The sequence below is a fragment of the Vicia villosa genome, linkage group LG5 (genome assembly GCF_029867415.1).
Source record: "Vicia villosa cultivar HV-30 ecotype Madison, WI linkage group LG5, Vvil1.0, whole genome shotgun sequence".
NCBI classification, from domain to species: domain Eukaryota; kingdom Viridiplantae; phylum Streptophyta; class Magnoliopsida; order Fabales; family Fabaceae; genus Vicia; species Vicia villosa.
This window is the reverse complement of record NC_081184.1, coordinates 11,450,608-11,476,168: the sequence shown is the minus strand read 5'-3', so window position 1 is coordinate 11,476,168 and position 25,561 is coordinate 11,450,608. Positions and strand designations below refer to the sequence as shown.

General features: G+C 37.1%; 2 protein-coding genes across 2 annotated transcripts in view; one reads left to right on the top strand and one right to left on the bottom strand.

The window, feature by feature from the left end:
* Positions 1–25,561, bottom strand: part of LOC131604200 (uncharacterized) — a gene marked incomplete at its 5' end in the record, with an annotated part of 126,122 nt that overhangs the window by 37,027 nt on the left and 63,534 nt on the right. The window lies entirely within an intron of this gene.
* On the top strand, positions 14,001–17,217 carry LOC131601328 (uncharacterized). The gene is made up of 4 exons (XM_058873112.1): positions 14,001–14,913; positions 14,999–16,018; positions 16,103–16,723; positions 16,802–17,217. Exons 1-4 carry the CDS (start codon positions 14,023–14,025, stop codon positions 17,018–17,020), a joined length of 2,751 nt encoding a protein of 916 aa, XP_058729095.1. The 5' UTR covers positions 14,001–14,022; the 3' UTR covers positions 17,021–17,217.

The window sequence follows — 25,561 nt, the reverse complement described above, 5'->3', positions numbered from 1 at the left end:
CCTGTCCCCGACGGAGATTTCGAGCTGATCCCCCTGGGAGACAACGCCGACAGAGCAGTGAAGATCGGCAAAGGCATCCCTGACCTGCCAAAGAAGCAACTCGTAGCCTGCCTTCGAGCCAATGCCGACCTGTTCGCCTGGAGCGCCGCAGAGATGCCCGAACTCGACCCTGAGGTCGCCTGCCACCACCTCTCCATCAATCCAACCGCCAAGGCCGTAGTACAACGTAGGCGTCGGCAGTCTCCCGAGAAAGCGGAGGCTGCCGAGAAAGCTGTAAAAGACCTCCTAGAGGCAAATTTTATTTCCGAGGCCAAGTATTCAACTTGGCTCTCAAACGTTGTACTTGTTAAAAAATCTAATGGAAAATGGAGAATGTGTGTTGATTATACTGATGTTAACCGGGCATGTCCAAAGGACGCCTACCCTTTACCTAGTATTGATAGACTGGTCGACAACTCGGCCGGCTATAAACTGTTGTCCTTCATGGACGCTTATTCTGGTTACAACCAGATTCCCATGGCGAAATGCGACAAGCAATGCACGGCTTTCATGAGCGAATCGGGCAATTATTACTACAACGTAATGCCCTTCGGACTCAAAAACGCCGGGGCCACTTACCAGCGGATGATGAACAAGGTCTTCCGAGGAGAGATCGGCGACACGCTCGAGGTATATATGGACGACATGATCGTCAAATCTCGAGAGGACTCCGACCACACGCTACATCTCGAGCGGGTCTTCAAGCAGGCCAGGTCCTGCAGGATGCGCTTCAATCCAGAGAAGTGCACCTTCGGAGTACGGGCAGGTAAATTCCTCGGCTTTTACTTAACAGAACGAGGAATAGAAGCCAACCCCGATAAATGCCGAGCATTCTCAGACCTCCCTACCCCCACCAATAAAAAATCCATCCAAGTACTAAACGGAATGCTCACGGCATTATCCCGCTTCGTCGCGAAATCCGCCCAGCATGCACTTCCATTCTTTAAGCTTCTTCGGAAGGAAGCAGCTTTCGAGTGGTCCGAGGAATGCGAACAAGCATTGTCCCACCTCAAACAAGTGCTATCCAAACCCCCGGTGCTATCCCGACCAGACAGCAACGAGGTTCTCTATCTCTACTTGGCCGTTTCAGGCGAGGCGGCCAGCGCGGCCCTAATCCGAGAAACGGAAGACGGGCAGAAGCCGGTGTACTTCACTAGCAAAGCCCTTCAGGGACCCGAGGTCCGCTATCAACAGATAGAAAAAATCGCGCTAGCCCTAATAACGGCCGCCAGAAGACTGAGGTACTACTTCCTCGCCCACACTATCGTCGTCCGAACAGACCAACCAATTAAACATCTACTCAGCCGACCGGACATGGCCAGGAGAATGCTGAGGTGGTCCCTCGAACTGTCCGAGTTCGACATACAATACGAGGGCAGGAAAGCGCTAAAAGCCCAAGCACTCGCCGACTTCATAGCCGAGATGACGACGATCTCCAACTCCCCAACACCCACCGAGAATAAGTGGACCATCTATGTTGATGGCGCCTCAAGCCACGCGGGCAGCGGAGCCGGTATCATCTTGGAGAACGACGAGGGGCTCGTCATCGAAGTATCCCTAGTCCTATCCTTCACCACGTCGAACAACCAGGCTGAGTACGAAGCCCTCCTAGCGGGCCTGCGCCTCGCCGAGGACGTGGGCGCTCAAGAAGTCATGATTTATACCGACTCTCAACTGGTCGCGTCCCAAGTCAGCGGCGACTACCAGGCCAAAAACGACACTCTAGCCGAGTATCTATCGCTCGTCAAAGAAAAGATGAAAGGATTCACAAAGGCAGACGTCGCACACATCCCTCGGGAGCACAACTCACGGGCCGACCTTTTATCCAAGCTTGCGAGCACGAGGAAGAAAGGAGGGAACAAGTCAGTGATACAAGAAATCTTGTCCGATCCAAGCATAGGCAAAAACGCGCAAGCCATACAAGTGTTTGCCATCGGAGACGACCATTGCTGGATGACCCCGGTGTACAAATACATCACGAACGACGAGCTCCCCGAGGACCCGAAGGAAGCCTCAGCTATTAAGAGGAGAGCATGCTCGTACACAGTCATCGAAAACAAACTCTACCGACGAGGCTTCTCCGTCCCACTCCTTAAATGCATCGACAGCTCGCAAGCACTAGAAGTACTGCAAGAGCTTCACGAGGGGATTAACGGTCAGCATCTCGGCGGTCGGTCGCTGGCGAGGAAAGCCCTCAGAGCCGGCTATTATTGGCCGACTATGCAGCAGGACGCCAAAGAGCATGTTCAGAAATGCGACAGATGTCAGCGGCATGCCGACATGCACCTAGCTCCCCCCAACGAGCTTAAATCCCTTTCCTCTCCTTGGCCTTTCTCCACCTGGGGAATGGACCTCCTCGGCCCCTTCCCAGTCGGATCATACCAGAATAAGTACCTGGTGGTCGCCGTGGATTACTTCACAAAATGGATAGAGGCCGAACCTCTCGCCAAGATCACGTCTCAAAACGTACTACGCTTCTACAAACGAAACATACTCGCTCGGTTCGGGGTGCCACAGGCTATAATCACCGACAATGGCACCCAATTCACCGATAGGAAGTTCCAAGAATTCGTGGCCAAGCTCGGCACAAAACAGCACTTCACCTCAGTCGAACACCCTCAAACGAACGGGCAGGCGGAGGCAGCCAACCGAGTCATCCTCCGAGGACTGAAAAGGAGGCTCGGCGAAGCCAAAAAGGCTTGGGTCGAGGAACTACATAGTGTACTTTGGGCGTATAGAACGACGCCCCATTCGAGCACGGGCGAGACTCCCTTCAGATTAACCTACGGCACCGAAGCCGTAATCCCCGTGGAAATCCGAGAACCTTCTCGGCGCACCGAATACCCCCTCGAGGAAGAACTTAACGACGAGGCCATGAGGGAAGAGCTCGATATGGTAGAGGAGATCCGAGCAGGATCCTCCCTCCGAGAAGCTAAACTAAAACAACAAATAGCCCTTCGCCATAACGCCAAAGTTATAAAGCGCGAATTTGAAATCGGCGCCCTAGTGCTCCGCAGAAACATGAAAGACTCACGCGAGGGAAAACTAGCCCCAAACTGGGAAGGCCCGTACCGAGTTTACGATAAAACAGAGAACGGCGCCTATTACCTCGAGGATCTCCTCGGAGTTAGACTTGCTCGGCCCTGGAACGCTGAAAAACTCAGACGTTACTACAGTTAGACCCGACCTAACACTCCCGGACTCCTGTATCCGACACAGGTGCTAACCGGGTATGGACCCGCGTCGTAGGTACGAACGCGAGGACTCCACGACAACAGCGGTCGGATACTACCACAAAATGGGAGAACCGACCACACGGAAGACTCTACACCTAGACCCTCCGTGGAAGTACCTGCATGGCAGAACCCCAGCTCGCGATGGGACCGTTCACGCCGCGAAGACTTGGCCATGATCATGGACTCGTACTCGCTAACAGCGCACACCTGCTCTGCGCACCCGGGCCGTACTCCACACGCCCGGGCAATCAATCTAGGCCGAGCATAATCCACAAAACCGATAATATCACAAGTATATGAGTAACTCTCCGGCGTTCCGAGCATAAGCCATCAGTTACCTAAAACAATCGAAAAATATTCTAAGTATGGAGGAAATACCTCGTCATACGAGCACAACAGGAAAGTTATCAAAACACGAGCATACAACGATAACACCGAAGGTGCAGATGAACAGATATAAGCAAGCAAAGTTATAAAACATTAAATTGCCGACCAACATGGTCGACGATGTCCAAAGGTTACAATCAAAATACCGGGCACGCAGGCCCCCAAAGTAATCCGGGCATTACCCAACAAAAGATAAAATGGCACGCAGGCCGAAGAAGAAGGGCACGCAGGCCCAGGACCACTACCTACTCTTCACTCTCTGGAGACTCGGGCACCAACGCGCCGTCCACAATCTTCGAAGAAAGCCCGACGTTATCCTCCTTCAAACCAGGGTTTAGAAGCCTAAGTTGACGGACAGCACGCTCGAAACCGACTTCAGCCATGTCGGCCAAGCTTATCTTCAGGCTATCTATCTTCTCCACGAATTCAGCCCTAGTCCGCAGAACGGCCACATCCGACGACTCGTCAGCCGAGGGAGCCCACTCAAGCTGAAGGTCGGCGAGCTTTTTCTTCTCCGCCGCAATCTCTCCGTCCTTCTGCTTGAGAACCGCGTCGATCTTTCTCTTCAACTCCTTGCGGTCGGTCTCCAGGGTCTTCACCCTGTCCTCGGCAGTCTTTTTTGCCGCCTCCGCCTCTTTCAGGGCCTCGGACGAGCCCGAGCCACCACTGGCTAACATTTGGGCCATCCCCAAAACCCTCACCACGGCGGCAGCGTCGCACGCCAGCTGCTTCTGAAGGGACGGAGGGTCCATCTCACCGATCCGACGAGCTTCATCCGGAGAAGTAACCATGGGAAACTTTTCAAAATAACCTCCATCCTTGTAGCAAGGAGGCAATACAAAACCACGCTCGGGACCTAAGCTCGACGGCTCATGACGCCCCTCGGTAGCACGAGGTCTCTTAGAAGACCTCTCGTCCTCCTTTATCCGAGGAGAACCTGCTGAGGCCGAGTTCTCTGCAGCACCAGTGCCCCGATTCTTCTTCTTCTGATTCCTCTTTGCATCCAGGGCCATCTTCAGGACTGGGTCCTCCTTCTCCGGCATGGCATCTGCAAAGAAAAAATAAAAGGAGTTAGCGAAAACACAGGACAGAAAAAGGAAAGCAGGGTGAATAGGCACAACCTAACAACGCCCGAGTCTCCTCGGGAGTCCGACAAGATAGCAGAGCCTTGGTATTAATAGGCCGCTGCTCCACGACCGGCACACCATTCTCGTCCAATACGGGACTCCCATTCCTCGTCACCCACCGGGACATAGTAAAGCTGTCCACATATTTGCATAGGACCGAATAGGACTCTGCGTCTTGCTCGTCCAGGTCCCCATCTTCCCAAACGTAATGTTTAGGGGGAGACGAGAAGTGACCTTTCCACCAGAAAAACGGGAACCTCGTACAGAATTCCCTTGCTACCTGCCCGTCCTCACCCCTCACTAATTCCCCGTCGTCGTCGCGAAGAACCACGGAATCCGACACATCGTGGTAAGCCGCCGGGCTGAGCGGACGAACGACAAAGTATCGATCCTTGAAACCTTTCACAGAGTCCGTGTACATCCCGAAGAGCTTCCGCTCGGCATTCTTGAACGACACCCAACCATATCGCCCGTCTGCCGCCTGTCTTTGAACACGAAAGCACCGGCCGAACAATGCGGTCGTAGCGCCAATACCCAAGTAGTCACAAACAATCTCGAATGCTCGCATAAAAGCAAAAGCATTGGGGTGCAATTGGGACGGCGCCAAATTCAGAAACGCCATCATCGATTTCTGAAAGTCGGAGAAGGGCAGTCGGAATCCGAGCTCCTTGAACACGTACTCGTACATCGCGAAGCCATCCCCGTTGAACCGAGAACATATGCGCTCGTCCTGAGACGGGCACGTCACTTGGTAATTCGGCGCTTCGCCCTCTCTCAAAACCTCGATTTCTGTAAAGACCCCATCTAGAGACTCGGTATATCGGGAAGTGACCGTTAAGGCTTCCTCGGCTATCCAGTCGGCCGCAACCGTGCATTCATAACTAAACAAGGGCATCGGGGAGACCCCTCCCTCGGCCTCCGGGCCGGGTGAATCAACATGGTCGTCGTCGGCCAGAGAGGGCGCATTTTGATCCTCGATAATCTCGACGTCTGAACTTGTGGCCGTCGAGGCATCCGACTCGCTACTCCACGACGAACCAGATCCCGAGCCGGACTCCGAGCTAGCGCTCGAATCAGATTCACCTGCACGCAGAAGGGAGAAAGTGAATTCGACAGTTCATCAAATCCACCCTTCCACCGCAATGCAAGCGAAAGGGTAGAGCAGGAGCGGCGGAGCCCCCGGCTAAACCCCCATCGAGGAAAGACGCCCATCAGCCGAGGACTCGCGAAAGCACGCGACATGACAACGAAAAATCATCCGAACAAACACGGTGGCCCAACGCCACGTCATCTAGTCCGCCGACCCATACTGACCCCCGGGCATCGCCTGGATAACCCGAGGAGGAAACAACGATCGCTCGTTGATTCCAGCCTACGTCTACGACGACGACCGCGAAAATAAAGCACACAAACCCTACGGAAAAGAATAAAGCAACGAAGAGGGAAGCGAACTTACGTGAAGACATGGTAACGATGACCGGATGAGCTTCTCGGTAGACGAATGGTATGGTGAACAATCTGGAAAAGTATCTTCCGGGGAACGCCTGTCTGATGCCGAGCAGGTAAACAGAGAGAGTGAAACTTCCAAGTGAGAGGATTCGCCCCCTTTTATAGGGAAAGGGCTCGGAAGGCGAAGCGTCGCCTCTTCTGACAAGCGCCGCCTCCTAGACCCTAGGCCATTATTACCTATGCCACGTCAGCGCGTGCCACCCACGCGCGACGTTTCGTCCCTCCACAGGTTGTTCTTCCGAGCACGCCTGGTTGACGAGGAGCCATCTCATCGAGCATCTCCCCGACCCGAGCATCAGGTAAAGTCACAGCTTCTTGACCAGAAAACTCCGACTTGGGGGGCTCCTGTTCTGGACTGGGCCCAGGTTAGGCCCACTATGATTTTCGGCCCAATAAACCTCAGAGGCCCACGTCCTCCTCGGCCCTCCTACGCACTTAGGACACCCATCTCAGACATGCTCGGCTGTCCTATATCCCCGGAGCATATGACACCCGATATGCTCGGCATTGACGACCCCGCAAACACCTTCGTTGCCGAGGACCCTGCTCCGCGCAGTGGTCCTTCACACCCAATCCTCCGAATACTACGGAGTCCACGTGGCCCCTATAAGACCGCGTCTCCCTTGGATTCCGGAGCGGTTAACCAGGACAGAGGGCATCACGCACCTCCGATATTTCCGCCTAGGAAACCTGGCAGTCTCCTAGTTGGGCTTGGAAATCCAGTCCACTAGCGTGATCATGGCCCAGCGCTGGGGGCTATAAATACCCTCTCTCAGTAGAGGGTCAGGTATTCAATTCTTACTCACTTTTAGCTAGTACTTGCGCTCCTTTGCTCGTCAACTTACTTTGGCATCGGAGTACCTTGCAGGTACACCCCCCCTTCTCCTTCCTAGAAGATCCAGTCCGAGCAGCCTACGACGATTCTTCTGATCAGGTACGATCAAAATGTATCATGAACATAACAGAAAAACTGCAATACTCAGATAACTTCATGCTAAAACTCATTCAAACATCCAGCTAACTAAATGTAAAAGAAGGAAGGGTGTAGGCGTAGCAGTTTAAAAGTATAAGTTAAATCAACAAGTCAATCAACACTTTAAAAGTATAAATATAAACAAAATTTAAAAAAAATAATAATATTTGGAGACTGAAAAATAAATAAATTTCATTGTTATTTACCTGTTTTACCAATTCCGCCCATACCCAAAACTGCTTTAGAACGGTGCTGTATTATCAGCTTTATTACAAGACTCTCCATACTTGAAGTGTCTTATATGTCTCCTACAAAAATGAAAAGAGATAAGTATATATTTATATGCTTTTAAACGTGGGAGAAGAAAAGAAAAAATGGAAATGAGTGGTGGTAGTGAGAGAGAAACCTCAATGAGCTGGATGGAAGGCTACTACTTTGTTGAAGATGGAAAAAAATGTAGTTTGAAAAGGATGGTAGGAGAACCGAGGTGGTGATGAAAATCCAAAGTGTGTTGGTTTGTTTAAATAGAAAGTAAAAAAAAAAAAGAAAATCAAAGTAAAAATTAACTATGATAAAGTGAAGTTGGTGGAATGAAATAAGTGAAGTAGTTGGGAAAATAAAGGTTATATCTCATCCGTCTATTTTTCCAACGGTAAAAAAAAGTCAATGATAAAATAAAATACTAAACTTAATAAAATTAAATTATTATTCCCTCCGTCTTATAATAATAATAATGTCTTATTTGAGTTCTATACGATTCTTAAAAAAATGATTAGATGTATTGATTTTAATGATAAAATAAATATCAATTACTAAAATACTCTTATTTATTTATCATAGGTAGTGGAGTAGTTGAAAATGTGAAAGTTAATAAATAAGAGTATAGTAATAAAAAAATTAATAGATGTTGGTATTTTAAAGAAACATTTATTTTAAGATATAAAAAAAATGTAAATGAAACAATTATTTTAAAAAATGTAAATCTTGGGAGATTAACCTTAAAGAAATATTTATTTTATTTAAATAAAAAATAAAATATATCAAAATAAAGTGATGCAAATAATATTAATTTATAAAAAGAAATTAACATTATGATGTTAATTGAAAGAGTTTGAAAACATATAATATATTTGTAAAAGAATGAGATAAATTTTTTTCATTAGGATATATTTCATCAGATTTGAGTGCAGTAAAAACCTCACCCAATTTTAACTATTGTAATTACTTTTATTTTTTTAATATTTTTATAGGCCTGGAAACTATATGTATGAGCTACTACTAGATAGTAATTTTTTTATTTCGACTTGTCAACTTTTTGAGATTTGTCAAGTCACTTTATGATACAGTATAGAAAAAAAAATTGAACTTTGACTTTAAAATTCTGGCACAAAACACGTGAATACTAAATATTACTATTTTTTGAGACTTGTCAAATCACTTTATAATTTGATAAGAGTAATGATATGTTTACACTAAACATGACAACTACACCATTTAATAATTATTTTTTCACTTCTTTTAATACAAATTAACACATGCCTTTGATGTATTTCATATGGTGTAAGTATAAGTGTAAGAATTTTAGTGTAGCAATAGCAATTCTCATTTGGAGTAATGATTATTTAAAATATGTTAAAACAATATTTGATAACATAATTTTATTTTATATAATTATTTAAATTTATGTTCAATTTCAAAATATAACATCAATTTATAATAAATATATCATTATACAGATATCATAGAATATTAAAAAAAAAATGCATATTTCGCTATAAACTTGTATTATCTGACTAAGTATTTTTTTTATAAATTTATTGTATTTTTTGTTGGATTAATTATTAATTAATCAACTATAAGAAATCATTATTAATATAAAGTATGATCTATTGTTATTAAGTATTTATTGATGAATCATCTAATTTGGTTATTGTCTTTGAATGGACCGTGATGGATTGAACCATTCAGTTAAGTTCAAAGAGAGGTCTCTGCCCTCAGCCGTTTAGATATTTAAGCATTGTCTCATTAGACGATTAACATACTGTGAAAATTCTAGACGGTAATGAGGGTAGTAATCCTCTCATACTCATTCTCTCTGACGGTGTCTGAATTCAAAAGGTCTTTCAATCCTAAAAGGTACACCGTTTATATCATTGTTGATTATTATTTAATATAACAATATACTATAATTTGTATCTATCAAATTAATTTAAATTCATCAATTAGTATCAGAGTCTCGTATATACATTTTATAATTATTTATGTGAATATGAATCGTATGAATGATGGATGTATATCATTTTGTATTTTCGTTGATTGGTTGAATGATAGCATCAATCCATATGTCTCCACTTAAAGATTATTTAAGTATATGATGTATTCCCTTATTTGCTGCACAATTGATTTTTGAATCGAAGGGCCTTATTAATTTGCATCGTGATAATCTAAGCCCTAAAAAGTAGTCACATTTGCCTGCTTTATTCTATATGAATTAAAAATGTGTTTTTGTTTGTTTAACTATTATGCCGAAATTAAAAAGGTAGGAGTATAACTTTTATTTTGTTGTACACTACTGATTTATGATGAGATGGAAATTGAAAATTGATATATGGTTTATTCTTTTCTCTCAATTATGAATTAATAATTTTCTTTTCTATGAGTGGGTTTACAATTCTAGGGTTTATATTTGGGTTGTGAAAAGTAAAACTAATTATTTAAATAATAGTTATGGAGGTATATAAACTTTTGAAATTGAGATTATTTTAAGAGCTTAGTAAATTGTTCTCCATGCCAATAAGTATGAGAGATAATTTTGCATTAGTGGTGGGCACATGGTGAAATCCAATTGGTCGTGCACATGAAAATTACTTATATTTAATACCTATTTTTGACATGATATAAAGTAAATTAGTTTCATTCTATATTATAGCCTTTCCTTGTTACATTAATTTTTGAATTGAATAATTTATTTTCAAATTTGATATTGATGTATATTTGTTGTAAATAAATATCATGAAATCCTAATAATTTATTTTCAAATTGATATTGATGAATATTTGGACATGCTAAATGTGAAGGTTTATAAAATATACTCTTTTTCTTATTCATTGTTTGAAACTTTGACATTTAAAAGGCGTCAGGTGGCTTTAATATTTTATTTTCAATTAACAAACAAATTTCAATCTGATAAATTAGGTTGTTCACCATGCATGATAATTAACTAGAAATTCTCGATCTAATAAATTAGGTTGTTTACTCGGTATAATTATTGTTTAAATTATAACCTTTTTAATTATATATTTTATTTTAATAATTTATCTTAAAGTTGTTTTAACTTTATACGAATGTTACACTTTCGATTTCAGTTTGTATAATCAAATTTGATTTGAGATTATATATAAATTGTGCATAGTTGTATAGTTATGTTAGCAAAAGTTTTTTGATTTGTTTGATTTTATCAAACTATTTGCTAATTAAATTAAATGTCTAATTTGTGTGCCCTATTTGGGCAAAGTTTTTTATGTTTTTGTTGATGGCATAAACTTTTGACATTGTTGTTGTGAATTCTATCAATTTTCTGAGTTCAATTTTATTATTTACACACTAAAAATTATATTTTTGAATTGATAATAATTTTTTATGATTGAATTATATATTGCTTAATTGTTTACCTGCACACTCATAAAATTATTATAATTATTTTGAGCTATTCTAAAGACAATTTAAATGATTTTATCCTTATAATATGTTAATTTAAAATATCATTTTATATTTTGATATAATAATTTATGAGTTTTTGAGATGATACTACAAGTTTACTCTTTGATCATGAAACATTTTGAGATGACACTGCAATACTATAAAAGTCATCAATATATTGCAATACTCGTGCGACTCTATTTGCAAGGATGAATGTCACACTCTACGAGATTAGTCTTAAATATAATTTCAATCTCTTGTGACTAATTATATAATTGCATATAAGGAGAAATTATTTTTAATATTGTCCACTCCTATTGAAAAAATATAAAAAGTGCATTTATGTAAGATTGTTAATTTTCAAGAATATTTTGAATTAAAAACACCTTATTTACTGTCATAAATTGATTTCTTGTTATATACTCAAATAAATAAATAAAATTTAGTTTTACGAGTATATTAAAATCTTATTATATTGAGAGTTTTATTATAAAAAATTAAGTAATCACCATTAATTTGTATAAGTGTGATCTCACCTAACATGGATACAATTATACAACTTTTTCCTATTTTGAGTAAAATATAATAGGGTTAAATAAGTTTTTCGTCCCTCTAAATATTTGAGTTTTCATTTTTAGTCCCTCAAAAAATTTCCTTCAACTTTTCATCCCTTAAAAATTTTCCGTCTCAATTATTAGTCCCTGACGTCAGATTCCACTAACGGTTGCTTATGTGGCAGCCTACGTGTAATTAATTTTTGTTTTTCTTTTAAATTATGTTGTATTAAATTAGCTTAGGTGGTATTTACTTCTACATTCAGAATCCCTAATTCTACGTTCAAAATCCCTAATCCAAAAAACATTTCAGAATCCCTAATAGAAAGGTGTGGTCCCTTGTGTTCCCTTCAATCCCTCAGCGCGCCCCTGTGGTCCCTCCATTGACGAAGATTGCGCATCTTGTTGCGGTTCCAAGAACGACAAGGTAAGGCCCACTTCAATATGTTTATTCTTTGCAGTACTAATAGTATCTCCTAGTAATGATAGTAATAGAAAACGCTTCCAGCTGTATTACGTACCTGAAAGCTAGGGTTTATGAAATTTCTTAAAAACTGAACCTACCTTTGTTTTTTCTTGAAACGTGTAGGAAATGGGTTTATTTAAAGTGGTTTTCTATACGAAAGGTTCTTTTGTAAAGGATGAAGGGTTAACATATGAAGGGGGAACGTTTATGCTGTTAGTGGTCAAGACCCAGATTATTGGTCATATTTTGAAGCAGTTGACTTGATTAAGGATATGGATTCTGCATTTAAAGTTGAAGATGTTAAGATGTGGTGGAAGACAGAAAAGGAAAGTTTTGGAAATGATCTTAAACCATTTGATAATGATGTTGATGCAAGTAAGTTAGTTGTGTGTGCTGAGGAGAATAAGTGTGATGTCGAGATATACGCAGAGACAAGATTACCTGGTAGTGAGAAGACTTTCATGGAGAGGTTAATAGGGAAAGAAAAAGGCCATGTTGTTGATGAGGAAATTGAAGAGGTTAATAGTGAATCATCTGAGGACTCATTGAATGGCATACACTTTGAAGACAGTGAAGAGGAGAGAATGCATGATTTTGATGATCTCATTGGTGAAGGTCCAAGTCATGTGGAGAAGGGGGGAAGAGCTGGGAATGATGATGCTGGTAATGGTGTTGGTGCTGGGACAAGTAATGTGCATGATCCTGTTGGTGCTGGGATCAGTCAAGGTGTTAAGAAGGGTTTGATTTCTGATGAGTGTTAGTTACCAATTTGTGTAAATATCTTAGGTAATTTTTGGTAACTTTCAAGTCTTTTTGTGGTTAATAGTAGTCTTTTATTATCATTTGGTACATATATATTCTTATATTTATATTATTGTTGAATAGTTCTTATCTTTGCAATTTCTGTTGGATTTTGTAGTTTTTATAGATAATTGGAAGCTTGGACCATGGAAAAAGGATTTTGATGATGTTCCAAGACCAAAGCCAAAGATTGCTGAAAAGAGGAAGCGCGCTAAGCGAGGTTGAGCCCGCTAAGCGCGGTTTTGAAGAAAAGAAGGAAGTTCTGGCAGAGAGTTCCGCGCTAAGCGAGGTCTGGAGCCCGCTTAGCGCGGTTGGGCGGTTTAAAGCAATTTTTGATGGCGCGCTTAGCGGGCTATACCGCGCTAAGCGCGGTCTGCGAAACTTTGTTTACTAGTTTATGGGGCAGATCACTTTTAGGGAGATATAGAGATATTTTAGAGAGAAACAAGAGCATAATACACTGTAGCAAACATAGAGTTGAAGATTGGAAGCCTTGATCGTCGATTAATCGCCTTTGATACTTGTTGATCTTCATCCTTTCCTTCTTGTGCAAGCTACCATTCTCATGGATAGCTAAATCCCTTTTGTATCAAGATAAGATGTAATCTTCCTAGCCTTTTCTATGTTTTTCTTGTGAATATATGTGTATGAACAAGTGATGATCAATATAGATGGTTTAGTTTGTTTATTAAAGCTTTTTCTTTGGTATAAATGTTTGAGACATCAATGTTTGTATCTAGACCTAACTCATCATCTTTCAAACTATAAGTTGCAGACATGGATTTAGAGTTTGATGTTTACTAAGTATCGGTTTTTAAAACGTTATTTGTATTGTTTAAACGGTGGAGAAATCGTCGGTTAAACAATACGGTAAATCTAGCTATATCGTTGCGGACACGAACGATATAGGTGTCGATACGTAATTATATTGATCGTTAGCAAGTTCATAAGCATATATTTATAAGGAAACATACAAACTTAGGTCGATGAAATCGAATCTTGATGCATTTTCTTTAACTTAGAACCTTCATTAATTTACTCTTTGCTACTAAAGTGATTGAATGACCTTTTGCAAACCTAAAACTAAAGTAACATTAACTCAAGACAAAATAGGCTATAGAACGGCGGTAATATCGCAATAATCCCTGTGGATACGATATAAACGAAAAGTACACCACAATACTCTTTCAACAATGAGATGGATAGGGAACATGTAATTGATGATGGTTACATGACTGATGATATTGACAGTGGGGCAGATGATGATAGTGCTGATGAGAGGCCACCAGTGATCAGATTTAATGAAGGTGAAAAACTAAGAAAAGAGTTCCAATTCAAGGTGGGAATGGAGTTTGCTTCTCTAAAGCAATTTAAGAAGGTTGTGCTTGAACACAATGTGTTGAATGGTAGGGAGGTGAGGTTTGCCAAAAATGATTTAACAAGGTGTAGGGTTGTTTGTAAGGACAAAAAACAATGTGACTACACAGTCTTATGCAGTAGGGTTTTGAGAACAACAACATTTAGGATCAAAACTCTATATGCAAAGCACAAATGTGGTAGGAAGTTCTTTAACAAGAATGCTAATGCTGATTGGGTCTCTAGGGTAATTGTTGACAAATTAAAGAACAACTCAGGTATGAAATTGAACGAAGTTGTGGCTGATGTAAGACTTAGGTATTCTACTGAAATTACTGGGTGTAGGGCTTTTAAGGCCAGGCAGCTAGCTAGAAAGGTTGTTGAAGGAGACTCAGCCAAGCAATACAGTATGCTTTGGTCTTATGGAGCTGAATTGAGGAGGGCATCAGTAGGAAATACATTTAAGCTGAATATTTCTGGAACACCTCCAAGGTTTGAAAGATGCTACATGTGTTTTGATGGAACTAAAAAAGCATTGAAGGTTGGATGCAGACCATTCATAGGGTTAGATGGATGTCACCTCAAAAACAAATATGGTGGGATCTTGCTGATTGCTGTTAGTAGGGATGCAAATGACCAATACCTTCCTCTTGCCTTTGGAGTTGTGGAGACTGAAACTAGAGACTCTTGGAGTTGGTTTGTTAAGTTACTTCTTGAGGATATTGGCCATGAAAACAGATGGTGCTTTATGTCTGACCAGCAGAAGGTATTTGTACCTTATTCATGTTTCTTTATTTCTGTTAGTACCTCATTACTGTTTCTCTATGTCTGATCTAATGTTAATTGTGTAGGGACTTGTAAGTGTATTTGAGGAAGAGTACCCTGAGTTTGAACACAGATTTTGCTTGAGGCATTTATATGCCAACTTTAAGAAGAAGTATGGAGGTGGTACACTATACAGAGATCTCATAATGGCTGCAGCAAAGGCCACCTATTTTGAAGCACATGAAGAGAAAATGAACCAGATTAAGGAGGTTAGTTTAGATGCTTATGATTGGTTAAATGCTATACCCAAACATAAGTGGTGTAAGCATGCATTTCCATTTCACTCTAAGTGTGATGTTCTGATGAACAACCTAAGTGAATCCTTTAATGCTACAATTTTAATGCAAAGAGAAAAACCTATTATCACCATGTTTGAGTGGATTAGGAACTATCTCATGGGGAGATTTGCCACTCTTAGGGAGAAAGTAGAAAATTACAAGGGAGATATCATGTCAAAACCCTTTAGGAGGTTAGATAGGGAGATAGAAAAAAGTGCAAATTGGTTACCAACCTATGCTGGTAGATTAACCTTTCAGGTCACACATGTTATGTTCACAGATAGCTTTGTTGTAGATTTATCAAAAAATACCTGTTCTTGTAACTTTTGGGATTTGGTTGGTATCCCTTGTAGACATGCAGTTGCAGCCATAAATAGGAAAGTTGATGATCCCATTAAGTATGTCCACAAATGTTATCATAGGGATACATATTTAGCATGCTACAATGAAGTTATCACCCCTATTAATGGCCAAAATAAATGGCCAAGGACTTCTGACCCAAACATTTTGCCACCTAGTTTTAAGAGAGGTCCAGGTAGACCCAAGAAACTCAGAAGAAGAGAGCCAGATGAAGCTTCTCAAAACAAATGGCAAAGGACAAATACAAGTCACAGGTGTAAGACTTGCTTTGAGTATGGACACAACAAAAGGACTTGTAAGAAAAATAAGCAACTAGCATGTGTTCAAGGAGAAGTGCCAAGAACTGTTGCAGCCACCCAAGGTAGTCAAACTCAAACTGCACCAATGGAGACAACATCAAAAAAAAGGGTTTGTATCTCAAATTGTCATTATACCATATCTTTTTGAATGTCATTATACCATATATTTCTGATTTTATTGGGATGGTTGCAGGGTGTGCCAAAGGGAACAACTAAAAAAGGAGTCCAGAATAAGAAAAGTAAGAAGTCTAATGTTGCTGCAAATACTGTGCCTGACATTGCTGCTAGTAATACTGTGCCCCAGCCAGATGTTGCTGCAAGTACTGATGTGCCTGATCCAGCTGTGCCTGATCCAGATGTGCCTGAGCCAGATGTTGCTGCAAGTACTGATGTGCCTGATCCAGATGTGCCTGAGCCTGATGTTGATGCTAACAATGTTGATGCAAACAATGTGCCCCAGCCTGCAAGTACACAATCTTCTGCTGAAGCCATGAGAATGTATTGTGGTATAGACCCTGATGAGCTTGAAGCATTATTGAATGATGATGAAATCTTGGATATTCAACCATTGAGTGTTGATGCAAGTCCTGTGAAGTCAAATAGGTCTGGCCCCAAAACATCTGCTCCCAAAACATCAGGCCCCAAAACATCTGGTCCCAAAACATCAGGCCCCAAAACATCTGGTCCAAAAACATCAGGCCCCAAAACTTTTATAGGCAAATGTCCTAAGGCACCAAAACCTACTGTCAAAAGCTTTAAGGTTCCAAGGACTAAGTCACCAGCTCCTACTGCCAAGACTGTGGAATCTGATCCTGTAAGTTTGTTCATCATGCTTCTTATAAATGCCAAGTGTATTTTCATTGCTAATGCTAATTATCTTCTGTAATGGCAGGTGAAAGCAATGATATCACCAAGGAAAAAGACTGCTGTTGTTACATCTCCTACAAGAAAAAGTGACAGGCTTAATACATTAAGGACAAAAAACATAATGGGGCCTGGAAGGGATGCAGAGGAACCACTTGTAATTCCTGAAGATGATGAAGAAGAAAGTGTAGGCAGTGCTATAGGGTCAAGCAAGTGGGAAGACATCCAAAGGAACATGACTCAATGAAGACCTATTATCTTTATGTATTTTGATTGAAACTTATAAGCAGTGCTATTTTGATTATGTACTTTGTTTTGGTAATGCTGTATTATTATGTACTTTGTTTTGGAGCTTTACTTTTTGGTACTTTGCAACTACTATAATGGAGCTCCACTTTCTATGTGATTTGCAACTTAAGTAATGTGATCCTTATGTTACATTCATGTTCCTTGTATTCTGCCAATTTACCAATTATAATTAAATCTTGCTAATTATGAGCTCTACTTTTTGATCACTAAGGATTTTTAAGAGTAAATTATGCAGAACATAACAATCTCATTTCATTGAAAATCAACTTAACATTACAACACTACCACCATCACAAATGACATTACAAAGTTAATGAGATAAGAAATAATTCAGCAACTAGAGTTCATAACAAGATACACATTTAGGATAAAGGACACAACAAGACAAAACATCTTCAATCTCCCACGAAATTTCTCTGTTTTCAACTTCATCTTCAAGTTCTTGCTCTTCTTCCTTGATTCTTCATACAAGAACTTCATATGATTCATTGCCATGGCTGATGATTCACTGTTCATCGAATCTGCACCTTCAGTTCCAACATGGTCTACAAAATCATCATCCCATATGAAGAGATCATACGTTTCTGCACTCCTCCAATTAGGGCATCTCCAAAACAACCTACCCTTGTTTGGTCCATTCTTGCAGAGATACGACACCATACGAACATGACAACCACATAACTTCCCAACACCAGATTTGACCGAAGCACTTGACATGATGGAGAGCAGAAAGAGAAGGAGATCAAAAGGATGAAAAAAACAAGCAATGAGAAGATGGGGGACACGATTTTAGTATATAGGAGATGAGGAAGGACAGGTAGAAGAATAACGTGAAGAAGAACATACAAATTTGTGAAATTAGGGCAACTGGTGAAATTAGGAATCCCATTATAAACTAAGCTACTAATGCCACGGTGTCATTGCATAATTTAAAAGAAAAACAAAAATTAATTACACGTAGGCTGCCACATAAGCAACCGTTAGTGGAATCTGACGTCAGGGACTAATAATTGAGACGGAAAATTTTTAAGGGATGAAAAGTTGAAGGAAATTTTTTGAGGGACTAAAAATGAAATCTCAAATATTTAGAGGGACGAAAAACTTATTTAACCCAATATAATATTTTTTATTTGTATGATTCTAACTCACCTGTCATAGATATAATTTGTACAAATTTTGTTTAGTAAAATAATTAAATTTATTTTAACTATACTAAATATTATATTGATAATAATTATATCATATCGGTGTATTATTATTAATATAATTTATTTTGGTTCAATGTACTTGTGATTTACAATTATGTAAAGGGTTAATGAACTTTTTCGTCCCTTTAAATATTTCAAATTTCGTTTTTAGTCCCTCCAAAATTTTCCTTCAAGAAATCGTCCCTTCAAAATTTTTCTTCCGAACTATTGGTCCCTAACGTCAAATTTCGTAGCTAATCGGTGGCTAAAGTCGTAGCTAATCTCTAGCAAATTTGACGTTAGGGACCAATAGTTTAGACGAAAAATTTTGAAGGGACGATTTCTTAAAGGAAAATTTTGGAGGGACTAAAAACGAAATCTACAATATTTAGAGGGACCAAAAAGTTCATTAACCCTTATGTAAATCATGATTCGAGTACCCTATCGGTATTAGATTTTTTTGTGACGTAATATTTATACATTGCTATATTTCTTATTTAATATTGTTGATATTATTATTTAATAAATAAGAAATTATTTTAAAGACATGTAATACTTTATGAAATTAAATAATTTATTGTTAATTTTTTTATTAAAATATATTTCAATTCTCTTTGTATTACGTAAGTGATGGACATACTTTATCGGTGTGACATTACTTGACATGATTAGTGTGTGATAGAGAAAATAGTCGAGTATTAGTATAAATATTTTAAACCCCTTGGATTAATAATTCAACTACTTTTCTCTATCAAATGGGAGAATTTAACATGTCAATTGTATAGAAATAAAAAATGAATATTATTTTATGGAGACTTATATTGAGGATAGTATTGTCTTATGTTATTGATGGAAATTTACGACTACTTGTGTTATATCCTCAATATTAATTGAATTAAGTCTCATATTTTACCGATGCGTATAACATAATATATTTCTCAAATGTATGTAGTTATAGTTGTAGCATTTGAGTTTTGAGTGAGTTAATAAAATATTGTATATAATCCTATATTTAAAATTATAGGGATTTGATCTCACTTAAATGATGGTAAACCTTTTATATGACCATCATACTGTTTCATGTGAAATTATATCTATAATGATATATTCTATTCACGTGCAAAATATGTGGTTGAGTTTGTTAAATTCTAATGATGATATATTATACAGCCACTTATTTGTGTAGTTTTGCACTAAAAATAAAATTAGTGCCGCCTTGTATAATCTGAGTATTTAATACTAGTGGGCTCTGATAAATGTATATCCATTTTTATGTTGGATCAGTGGGAGTGCAGGTGTACACAAAATAATATAAGTTGAAGGAAAAAAACTTATATTATTATTCTTATATTGTCATATATTCTCGTGTACACTATAAAATATGACATATTCTAAGAAGACTTACAAAATATTCAACAATTCTAAGAAGTCTTATTCTATTATACCGAGATATATATTATTCTCTTAATCTCGAAAATCATCATAATTTGATGTTTAGGTCGGTATTAAAAAGACACAATAAATCTTTAGCATTCAATAATATTGTGTTATTCTATCTTCAATAGTCCACTTTTGTCGGGTTATAATATGAAAGTACAAGTAAATATCAATACTCCTATCAAGTATGGTATTGTATTATGAAGGTACTTATGATTAAATGCAGTTACTCTTGTAATAGGGTATGCCTAAATGTAATTACTATTTGTAGACCTATGTGGATATTCTATGACCTATAATTTAAAATTCATTAGTATAATCACTACCCAAAGATTTATACACATGAGTAAGTCTTATGATATTTTGGATTAGTGGGAGTTTGTTAATAGCATTTTCATATGCTTGGGTCATTGTTTAATAACATATTTTTCTTATATGAAATATGTTTCTATATAAATTCATCATTTTAATAAGAAATATATTTCTTTGACTTGTATGATTTGTTTTTCCTATCGGATTCATTTCTGCAATGTTGAAGTTTACTTTTGTTTCGTGAAAAAGTACTTTGATCATAATTAAAATTTTAGTAGTAAAATTTATATAATTTTAATAGTTGATTATTGTCATCCAAGTGGGAGAATGTTGGATAAATTATTTAATTAATCAATTATGAATTAACAATAATCAATTATTATAAATTATTAATATAAATTATGGTCTATTGTTATTAAGTACCTATTGATGAATCATCTAATTGGGCTATTGTCTATTAATGAACCGTGATGGGTTGGATCATTCAGTTAAGCCCAATGAGAGGTCTCTGCCCTCAGCCGTTTAGTTATTTAAGCGTTGCCTCATTTGACGATTAACATACTGTGAAAATCCTAGACGGCAATGAGGTTAGTAATCCTCTCATACTCATTCTCTATGAAGGTGTCTCAATTCAAAAGGTCTCTCAATCCTAAAAGGTACACTGTTTATTATATCATTATTGGTTATTATTTAATATAACAATATTCTATTATTTGTATCTATCAAATTAATTTAAATTCATCATGTTTGATTTTGTAATGAAAAAATTATTTTGAGTTAATAAATAATAATGAAAGTTAGTTAAATTTAAAATGATTTGATTTATAAAAAAAAAAAGATGAATAAAAATTTTCACACTACCCAAACCTGCACCAGAAATCACCACCCGAACTCAAATTTAAAGACTATTCGGATGGGCAAATAACACTCACGCTCACATTTGTTGGGTTCGTATTTTTTCACTCAAACCTAAACTCACAGTAAAATACATAAAATACAATTTTCCTACAACTTTCCACAATATATATATATATATATATATATATATATATATATATATATATATATATATATATATATATATATATATATAATCGGGTGTAATTTCACATTATCCAAACTCGCACCCAAAATATCGGGTGGAACCCAAACCTGAATCTGAACTCAGTCAATTCGAATTTTTACCCGTTGACTAAGATTCGGATGCGGATGAATCCCACGGGTTTGAATATGCTTGTCATCCTTAAAGAAGCCATAGGCCCTTAAGCAGTTCCCACGTCATACGCATACAATAAATTCCAATCCATTAAAATTTTGTTAGAAAAGAAAAACCAACCACTATGAGTTCGTTCCTCCGTGCCTCCAATTCTAGAATGGCTTTTTTATGATCATTGGACACATTTTCCATATAACTGTGTTCGGCATTCCGAATATTGCTTATTTCTAATGAAACTGAGTGAAACAAACTCAGCTACCATGAAATATTGAAAAGTCATATTAATATCCAACATACATTACACAGTACGCAATACTGAAAGGATAAATATAAAAACAGAAATCAAAATGCTTCACCTCTAAACATAGTAAAATAGAATAATGATATTAATTTGAAAAATCTATTTTAAGTATCAACATACCATTGTTAAAGATTTCAAGCATCTCCTCTTTTTTATCCATCACTCTTTTTAAGATACATTAGCCTCGTCACACTTGCTTGTTGTTTGTTCCAATTCCTTGTTCTTCTCCTTTAAAGTGTTAGCCAAATCAGATACAAGCTTCAAGACTTTCCTATTATCCTTAACTTCTTTTCCAAAAACCGTTTTCAAATCCCCATTTTCTAGGAGGTGTTTGCCAATAATATCCCTGAAATTAAAGTCATCACGACAAGCCATCCACCCGAAGAGTTTATCTCCTCGCTCACTTAAAAGTACGAAGATTTCTCAACCAACCTCATGCCCTTCTCACGCACCACTGAATTGTCCATTTTGCCCTCGTGATTCTGTAGATGCATCTCCAGAAGCACCATTTTTTTGTTAAACGTTGTTTTGTTCCGTAGATACACCTACAGAAGTCCTCCGCATGTGCATCTACGAAAATGTTTTGGTGTTATATCTCGCGCCAGACCTTTCCTCTCCCTCATTCTTCACATTTTCAAACTCAACTCTCTCAACCCCAAACTCTCTTTCCTTTACCTCAAAATCGATATCAAGTTCGGCTACGTTGTCAACATCAAATTCAAGTATCTATCAAGTTCAAAGCGATATTTTAATCGGTAAATTTTTGGAATTTTTAGTTATTTTAGAGTAGTTTTGAAATTGAATTAGAATGTGTTATTTAGGTGTAGAAATGAATTAATAGGTTTAGGCCGTTTAGCAATAGTGTTTAGATGATGTATTTATATTTTATTTTTTTATGTATTTGATGTACTCGACACTTAGACTTTTATTATTTATATATTATATTTTTATTGGTCTACCTACTGTTGTCTTTTATTAGAATTTAGCGGTGTAAATTTATGAACAATAAAGCAACAAGAAAACATTGGGTGATCTACAATACATTTAAAAAATTCAAGAAAATACCTGACTGTTTCGTAGATGGATCTACGGGAGTACCTTTGTTCCAAAAACATTGAATGCTTTCATAGATGCATCTACGGAAGTATTGCTAAACTGAAATAAGGTGAAATTAACTGTGTTTTATACGTTTTCGGAGATGCATTTACGGAAGGAATCAATTTTTTTCAAAATATGGGGTGCTTTTGGATGTGCATCTACGGAAGCTGGGGGCGAAATTGGAATTTTGCGTGATGTGTAAGATAACCATGAGGTGGGTTGAGAAATAGTCAAAAGTAGTTAGCATAACTTAGATTTCGCAACAATTTATGTCAATAATAAATAAAAATATAATTATATTTTTAAACTTCCTTTTAAAATCAGCATCATCTTTTTTATTATTATTTTCATTTAAATTGTCATTATTATTTAAAAATACATAATTTAGCAATATAATTCACAACTTTGATAATTTTTTCCAAGAAATGTTAACAGTAATTAATATAATATTAAAATAAAAATACCACAAATTTCCCAATTGACATTAAAATTTAAATTCCTTAAAACATCAAAAAATAAATATTAATAAACTACCAAAATAACTTTTATAACAAATAAACTATACTTAAAATATTCATACCACATATGCAAGACATTGGAAAATTCTACTTACAATTTTTCTATAGTCATGTTATTAACTTTGTGATCAGGTTCAAAAGTTGTACGCAGTGTACTAGAAGATTGTCCTCCCTATAAAAATATTCAAAATAACACTAATAACATATTCAATATAATAAATTAAAAAATTATATAAAACTAATAATTTATTAAATTTTATAATAAAAAGAACAATTTATATACTAACTTGAAAATTTATCATTTTATAAAACATATTTGCCATTTTTTATAAATTGCATCTTTATTTTTTTTCCGAGTTGTCTTAGACTCTCTTCAAACTTCCCGTTCTCGTAAAACATAGTTAACAAATTAAATTATGACTCTCGCCAACATGATTATTAACTCTTTGTATCTTTGCTTCGAAGTTTCTTTTTGAAGTACTCTTATTTGACCTACAATTTCAAAACAATAAAAAATTAATGTACAAGTTTCTTTTACAATACATTATTTTGCAATAGAAAAAAAAACTAACATAGTAAAAAGTCACATCAAAGTACAAAATGAATAAATATGCACACATTTTCCAAACTCTTTGTTACCCAAAAATACTAGTTCCCCTACTCCTAGAGACTAGAGTAACAATGTTGCTCCCAATTTTTTACATAAAACACAATTAACATTCCATGACATTATATATCAATAGCAATCTTGAAGAGTACGTGTATAATACATTATCATTAAATATAACTCTTATAACAAATAAACTATACTTAAAATATTCATACCACGTATGCAAGACATTAGGAATCCTACTTACAATTTTTCTGTAGTCATGTTATTAACTTTGTGATCAAGTTCAAAAGTTGTATTCAGTGTACTAGAAGATTGTCCTCCCTATAAAATATTCAAAATAACACTAATGACATATTCAATATAATAAATTAAAAAATTATATAAAACTACTAATTTATTATATTTTATAATAAAAAGAACAATTTATATACTTACTTGAAAATTCATCATTTTATAAAACATATTTGCCATTTTTTCTTCAAATTGCATCTTTATTTTTCTTCGAGTTGTCTTTGACTCTATTCAAACTTTGCAGTTATTTCTTCCCTCAATTTTTGCTCTTCTTGGAGTTGAGTTTCTACATCTTTTAATTTCATTTCCATATCATGTCTCTTTTCACACTCCTTTTCTAATTCTTCATGTAAGCCAATAACAGATTTACCCTTTTGTGATTTTATTCTAGCTCCTAAGCCACAACAATATCCTGATCTTTCTCCTACAAGTGATTTAAAAGCAATGTTTATAAGCTTGTCTTTATCTTTTTCCACATATTCGGCTTCTTCAAAATCAAAATAAGCTTCTCCAACTTTCGTCTATTACAAAATGTTAATTATAATTAGAAATAACAAAATTTATTACAATTATATATGTTTTGCAAATTATATAAATATGTCACACATGTACTTCCTTAGAGGCATTATTTATCCATCCTCCATGGCTATTTGTGTGGGTCATTCGCCACGAATCTTGATAGTTTGGCTCTTTTTGAGTTTCCAGATCTCTCTGAAAATAAATTTATATCATCACAAAATATAATTATCTATTAGTCATCAACTCGACAAAAAATATACCAAAAAAATTGATTTTATGAAGCTATTGTTTACCGCATCATAACTTCAACTTGAAATGACTTCCTTCCACATCTATGATTCATAACTTGTTTTGTTTTATTTAATTTGTTCCTTTCACTAATTGCATGAAAATATTAAAAAAAAAATATAGCACTTTTTATATTTAAAACTAAGTCATCCATATTTTTATTAGATTTAATATAAACATACTTTATATTTAGCACTTGAAAAATAATCTACAATATACTTCCAATCTTTCTTACTTATATCATCTTACTTATATTCTAAAGCTGTCTCATTTGTGTTGTGTTGGCTAAAGTGTCGATGAAATCTACATCTATGATTTCGATAGAGTCTTTTAGCAGTATCGAGAATGACATGCTTGTTGTGTGTTGTATTATCAATGTCAAAAGTATCATGCAGTCAATAATTGAAAAAAAAAACTATTGTAATTAAGTACTTCATAAAGGAAATAAAATAAAATGATAATGTACAATTTATAATTTACCAATATTTTTGAAACTATCTTGTCATGTACACCTTGTGGTACTTTTATCCACCTTTTGACATTAAAAGGAGCATTCTTTAGGACAACTACTAAAATCTCAGTCACAAAATTTGCAGCTCATGGCCCGACAACTACTATTTTATCACTTGGAATAACAACTTGATATTTTTCAATAGCGCTCTTCTTTTTCTTTTTTAAAATACATAAGTCAATAGTTCT

Coding starts and splice junctions, on each gene's coding strand:
- LOC131601328 (XM_058873112.1), top strand. CDS start 14,023: ATGACTGATGATATTGACAGTGGGGCAGATGATGATAGTGCTGATGAG. Junction 14,914..14,998: donor TTATGTCTGACCAGCAGAAG/GTATTTGTACCT, acceptor TTAATTGTGTAG/GGACTTGTAAGTGTATTTGA. Junction 16,019..16,102: donor AGACAACATCAAAAAAAAGG/GTTTGTATCTCA, acceptor GGATGGTTGCAG/GGTGTGCCAAAGGGAACAAC.